The sequence below is a fragment of the Bufo bufo genome, chromosome 4 (genome assembly GCF_905171765.1).
Source record: "Bufo bufo chromosome 4, aBufBuf1.1, whole genome shotgun sequence".
NCBI classification, from domain to species: Eukaryota; Metazoa; Chordata; class Amphibia; order Anura; family Bufonidae; genus Bufo; species Bufo bufo.
This window is the reverse complement of record NC_053392.1, coordinates 79,929,838-79,936,940: the sequence shown is the minus strand read 5'-3', so window position 1 is coordinate 79,936,940 and position 7,103 is coordinate 79,929,838. Positions and strand designations below refer to the sequence as shown.

General features: G+C 41.1%; 1 protein-coding gene across 1 annotated transcript in view; it reads right to left on the bottom strand.

The window, feature by feature from the left end:
* Nucleotides 1-338: 338 nt before the first annotated feature.
* Nucleotides 339-7,103, bottom strand: part of KLHL29 (kelch like family member 29) — a 909,740-nt gene continuing 902,975 nt past the window's right edge. Inside the window, exon 15 of the mRNA XM_040427407.1 lies at nt 339-3,052. Coding sequence (XP_040283341.1) covers nt 2,869-3,052 — 184 coding nt within the window. The 3' untranslated portion in view covers nt 339-2,868. The remainder of the gene's footprint in view (nt 3,053-7,103) is intronic.

Genomic DNA, 7,103 nt, shown 5'->3' with positions numbered 1-7,103 from the left:
GATTGCCCCAAGGAATGGTCTGATCAGGAACTCATGGTGTCACAGACGTACCGAGACATACGGACGTCCCCGCGACAGTGGGTGACAGAAGATCTGTGAGACTGGCAACACGTGCTTTGATCTGACAGGTTTTCTTGTCGATCAATAGGTGTTTGTGTTGTTTCTGTTACTGGCCACACCTCTAACCTCCAGGTGTTGCTATCGTGGTCATTTAACTTTCCTTATTTATAGTTTCTTCTCCCACAATGCTGTGCGGTTTATAGCTTCAGTGGTATCTGTGGTCTGCTGGTGTTTGTTCCTGTTGCTGCCATAACTACTGGAAAGTTAAGTGTTTCCTTTCCCTTTTGCATTTTGTTTTGGTTTATCTGTGTGTTGTTTTTCCCCTGCCCTTTGTTGTAGGCCTGCGGGAGACTCCTGGTTGTCCTTCTTTTCTGGAGGAACAGGTAGTCTCTGTCCTGTTACTATCGCCAGGGTCTTATAGGGTGAGTTAGGACTCTAGGTACTCCTGCGTATGAATTCACCTACCTTTGGGGTCTGTTCATACTGATAGCCAGTCAGGACTGTGACTAGGGATTTGACTAGGAGGTGTCCTCATTTCTTCCCTAGCTTTCAGGTCTTATTCCTTGTTCCCTCTCCTTCTTCGTCTGATGTGATGTCTCCCTCCCACACACGGGCGTGACACATGGGCGTGGTTTACATTAGCCCACCCACTTTTGGCCCAGGACAGCCTGAATTTGCCGGGACTGTCTCTGAAAATCAGGGGCAATTGGCAGCTATGTTTTTAGATGATGGTTTCTCTGCTGCTGTGGGCTATTACAGCTGAATGTATAGATTCCCACCTGTCGACAGATTGATAAAACATGATCTACTTCACATTAGGTGAGTACCCTTGAAGTACAGCGCGGATCTTAAAGGAGCCATCCCAACTATACAGCAGTGAGCAGCCACACGATTTCCCTACAGCGGCCACTGCAGGAGGAATGTAGTATTACAGGACATCTATTCAAATTAATGATCAGTCATGTAATAGAGGGCCACAGTGAGTCCTCCACTGATAGATCACCCTCCATGGCATCCATAAAATAGGCCCTAAGTGGGACAAATCCTTAAAGGGGGTTATTGGATTTTTTAATTTTAATTTCATGTCACCCCACCCTTGATTAGAGTAACAACCTTTTCATTGCTCCCGGCCAATGTTATGGTTCTGGCACTTCCGGGACCACATGGCGCACACTGTGCACAGCTAGCACTGCGGCAAGAGATTCCTTCTGTGGGTTGTAACCATGATAGGATCATGTACGACACGTGATTCCCGGAAATGCGGGGAGCATATAGTTGAAACGGGAGTGCAACGCTGGCCTGGCAAGCAACTCTTAATAGGTACCAATATAAAAAGTGTTACTCTAATGAAGGGAAGGGGGGAGGGGCATGAAATAAAAAAAATGGATAACTCATTTAATACTCCACAGTGTCTGAAAGATTTCCCGTCATCATTTGCTCTTGACTTCATGAAATGACCATGTTATTGGGCCAGCAAACAGGCCACCGCTAGCTAAGCAATTGTTTGGCTTCAGCCTTGAGGCCCCCTACTAGTCATAGTCTGAAGCCTCCTAAAAACAAGAGGGACCCCCAGGAACCTCCCAGAAAGCAGACCTCAATGAGCGCTAACTGGAATGCTGCAGCCCTGGCACCAATACGTGCTCTGAGGGGGCCACGATGCATCACGGGAATGGGTGTGGCAATGCAGCAAAGGGGTGTGGTTTCCAAAAGAGGGTGTGCCCTTGTCAGGCGGCTGGATGAACACATGGTATTTTAACAAAGGGCCACAATACATGCCCGACCGCTTATCAGATGCAGGAACATTAGTATTGGACAGGTGAAAAACAGGGGCGTAGCTATAAGAGAAGTGGCTGCTTTGGGGCCATAACTCAGAAGGGGTCCACCCAGGTGGATGACTAATAGATTTTTTTGTCAGGGCCCCCCTCATTAGGACCTAGTCTGAGAGGGCGATCTTGACTAGCCACAGGAGTGGAGGTTGCACGAGAAGAGGGGGTTGAGAAGAAGTTGCTGGGGGGTCTGTTACAAAATTTGCTGTGGGGACCAATCACTTCTAGTTACGCCACTGGTGAAAACCAAACCTTTCCGATAAGGTCAAAGTGAAACCGTCTTCAGGTATCGTAGATCTACCTTTTCCAGAAACAACTTTCTACTCATGGATGCTGAGAGTTGTAGTTCCACATAATTTCAGAATTTTGACAAACTGTTTTTTTTCTTCCTCCTGTGTGGCTAACGTTCCATGTAAGAATAACCTAAAAAATAATACGGCTTCTTTCAAAATTCTCCGTGATGAGATGCTTAGCTGTACCGAACAGTCATCTAAAAAATCCCAGCCTTACACCTAAAAGTAAAATACAGATCCTCATCCGCTGCCCAGCACCTCCCCCGATTCCTATCTCAACTGAACCCATGTAAAAAATATGGGACTCTATTGCACCTAGGGTGACAACAAGCGTCACTACGCCACCTAGTGACACATTTGCCAAGTTCACATACATATTATACATAGTTTGGAGATCAAGCGCTCCGGCATCATCCAAAGGTGAGGATGATCTTCTACATTCAATGTAGACTTTATTGAAAATCCGTAGACAAAAATGAAAAAAACATAAAAACAAAAATCTTCTTTTTATCCTTTTTTTCACTCCTTCTTATGAAATCAAAGGGTTAAAGCCGCTGAAGTGAAGAAGAGGACTAACCGCTTTATCTCTGGCATGGGAAGGGTTAAAACCAAACCAATAAGAGAAAAAAATAAAAATAAGAAGTTCAAACATGTCCACCCGTCACCTCAGTTCATCGATCTCCCGCCTGTCAACCACTTTGAATGTATTTCTTTATCGCTACACATCCATGGCGGAAGAGTGGGCAAGGCATGTTGGGTAATAATGTCCATGTGTTCGATTTGGGGTCGTAATATTCCATGTTCCCAAGAGCTGGTCCTTCACTGCTGACGATGCCGCCTGTTGCATATATCTTCCCGTCCAGGACCACGGCGCTGCAAGAAAAAATAATACACCGCTCAGCCAAAAATATCCCAGATAAAGCTGCCGACATCCATCTTTAATCTTACAATTTAACTGGTCAGTGTATAACTAGACTCCAATCCCATCGAAAGCTGCATCCAAAATGGTGCTGGTCTTCTCTTAGTTCCCAGGCTTTGTTACTGGGAACTAATACAGGACGTCAGAGTACAGTACATGAGACAGATAGATACATAGATAGATAGATAGATAGATAGATAGATAGATAGATAGATAATAGATAGATAGATAGATAGATATGAGATATATAGATAGATAGATAGGAGATAGATAGGTAGATATAAGATAGATAGATAGATATGAGATATATAGATAGATAGATAGATAGATAGATAGATAGATAGATAGATAGATAGATAGACGGATAGATAGATAGATATGAGAAATAGATAGATAGATAGATAATAGATAGATAGATAAATATGAGATTAGATAGATAATATGGTAGACAATGAGATAGATAGAATGATAGAAAATTCTCAACTTAAAAATTTGACTGCTATATTTGGTCAAACATATAAGTGACTTAAGGGTAAGTTACAGAAATTGTTCTTCAATTTAAAAAAATCTAGAGCGCTGTATTTTTGCAGTACAAAATGGCGCCTGCACTATACATTACAAACAGTACAGGCGCCATATTGACCACATATAGCAATTTTTAAGTTGAGAATGTTACTGTAGATATCAGATAGATATTAGATAGATAGATAATGTGATAGACCATGAGATACTGTAGATAGATAGTGTGGGGACTCGCTCTGGTAGACAGGATTAGCGGACGCAGTGTAGAGGCAACAACAAGTTCTTTGGATCAAACAGTTCAGTGTTTTCTTCACACTTTAGGCAAATGACAAAACAAGCAGTCATATTCAAACAAATAGTCACCTTGCGGTGTTGGTGGTAATTCACACCATGCGGCAATTCTGTCTCAAAGAGTCCTTGCTGATAGCAACACCAACCTGTTTTCAAGCCAAACAGGTAGCAAGCCTTTATCCGGACCCAAGGCTCCCAGATCCCAACACAGAGACATGGCTTCTGAGCCCAGCTGCCTCTTTGACCCCTTAAGGACCCATGACGTACCGGTACGTCATGTGTTGTTTTCCGATCACCGCCGCCCGGTGGGTGGTGATCGGAACAAGGTGCCTGCTCAAAACATTGAGCAGGCACCTTGGCTAAATGCACGGGGGGGGGGTCCGTGACCCCCCCGTGTCGGCGATCGCCCCAAAACGCAGGTCAATTCAGACCTGCGGTTTGAGGCTTTTACCTGGTGCGGTGGCGGTGGTGCCATCGGGTCCCCATAGGGCTGTGGGGGTGAACCGATGGCATGGAAGGCAGCGCGATGCCTTCCTGAGGCATCGCGCTGCCTTCCGGTGACGAGCCTGTGAGATGCAGCCCCCTGGATCTCACAGGCCGGAAGCTGTATGAGTAATACACACAGTATTACACATACAGCCAATGCATTCCAATACAGAAGTATTGGAATGCATTGTAAAGGATTAGACCCCCCAAAAGTTCAAAGTGGGACAAAAAATAAAGTGAAAAAAAAAGTTGAAAAAATAAAGTTTCCCCCCCCCAAAAATGTAAAGTTTCAAGTAAAAATAAACAAAAACGTCATTATCCCCAAATAAAGTTTAAAAAATTGGTAAAAAATAGGCAAAAAAAAAAGTATACATATTAGGTATCACCGTGTCCGTATTGACCAGCTCTATAAACATATCACATGACCTAACCCCTCAGATGAACACCGTAAAAAAACAACAAAAAAAACGGTGCTAAATAAACCATTTTTTGTCACCTTACATCACAAAAAGTACAACAGCAAGCGATCAAAAAGGCGTTTGCCAACCAAAATAGTACCAATCTAACCGTCACCTCATCCCGCAAAAAATTAGCCCCTACCTGAGACAATCGACCAAAAAATAAAAAAAATATATGGCTTAGAATATGGAGACACTAAAACATAATTTTTTTTGTTTTAAAAAAGCTGTTATTGTGTAAAACTTACATAAATTAAAAAAAAGTATACATATTTGGTATCGCCGCGTTCGTATCGACCGGCTCTATAAAAATATCACATGACCTAACCCCTCTGATGAACATCGTAAAAAATTTTAAATAAAAACTGTGCTAAATAAACCATTTTTTGTCACCTTACATCACAAAAAGTGTAATAGCAAGCGATTAAAAAGTCATATGCACCCCAAAATAGTGCCAATAAAACCGTCATCTCATCCCGCAAAAATCATACCCTACCCAAGGTAATCGCCCAAAAACTGAAAAAATTATGTCTCTCAGACTATGGAAACACTAAAACATGATTATTTTTGCTTCAAAAATGAAATCATTGTGTAAAACTTAAATAAAATAAAAAAAGTATACATATTAGGTATTGCCGCGTCCGTATCGACCGGCTCTATAAAAATATCACATGACCTAACCCCTCAGATGAACACCGTAAAAAATGTAATATAAAAACTGTGCTAAATAAACAATTTGTTGTCACCTTACATCACAAAAAGTGTAATAGCAAGCGATCAAAAAGTCACACGCACCCCAAAATAGTGCCAATAAAACCGTCATCTCATCCCGCAAAAATCATACCCTACCCAAGGTAATCGCCCAAAAACGGAAAAAATTATGGCTCTCAGACTATGGAAACACTAAAACATGATTTTTTTTGCTTCAAAAATGAAATCATTGTGTAAAACTTACATAAATAAATAAAAAGTATACATATTAGGTATCGCCGCATCCGTGACAACCTGGTCTATAAAAATGTCACATGATCTAACCTGTCAGATGAATGTTGTAAATAACAAAAAATAAAAACGGTGCCAAAACAGCTATTTCTTGTTATCTTGCCTCACAAAAAGTGTATATAGAGCAACCAAAAATCATATGTACCCTGAACTAGTACCAACAATACTGCCACCCTATCCCGTAGTTTCTAAAATGGGGCCACTTTTTTGGAGTTTCTACTCTAGGGGTGCATCAGGTGGGCTTCAAATGGAACATGGTGTCAAAAAAAACAGTCCAGCAAAATCTGCCTCCCAAAAACCGTATGGCATTCCTTTCCTTCTGCGCCCTGCCGTGTGCCCGTACAGTTGTTTACGACCACATATGGGGTGTTTCTGTAAACTACAGAATCAGGGCCATAAATATTGAGTTTTGTTTGGCTGTTAACCCTTGCTTTGTTACTGGAAAAAATTGATTAAAATGAAAAATTTGCCCAAAAATTTAAATTCTGAAATGTCATCTCCATTTGCCAATAACTCTTGTGGAACACCTAAAGGGTTAACAACGTTTGTAAAATCTGTTTTGAATACCTTGAGGGGTGTAGTTTCTTAGATGGGGTCACTTTTATGGAGTTTCTACTCTAGGGTTGCATCAGGGGGGCTTCAAATGGGACATGGTGTAAAAAAAAACAGTCCAGCAAAATCTGCCTTCCAAAAAACGTATGGCATTCCTTTCCTTCTTTGCCCTGCTGTGTGCCTGTACAGCGGTTTACGACCACATATGGGGTGTTTCTGTAAACTACAGAATCAGGGCCATAAATATTGAGTTTGGTTTGGCTGTTAACCCTTGCTTTGTAGAAGTAAAAAAAATCTTAAAATGGAAAATCTGCCAAAAAAGTGAAATTTTTTAATTGTATCTCTATTTTTCATAAATTCTTGTGGAACAAATTGTTAATACAGTTTATAAAATCAGTTTTGAATACCTTGAGGGGTGTAGTTTATAGAATTGGGTCATTTTTGGGTGGTTTCTATTATGTAAGCCTTGCAAAGTAATTTCAGACCTGAACTGGTCCCTAAAAATTGGGTTTTTGAAAATTTCAAGATTTGCTTCTAAACTTCTAAACCCAAAAAATAAAATATCATTCCCAAAATGATCCAAACATGAAGTAGACATATGGGGAATGTAAAGTAATAACTATTTTTGGAGGTATTACTATGTATTATAGAAGTAGAGAAATTGAAACTTGGAAATTTGCAATTTTGTACAACT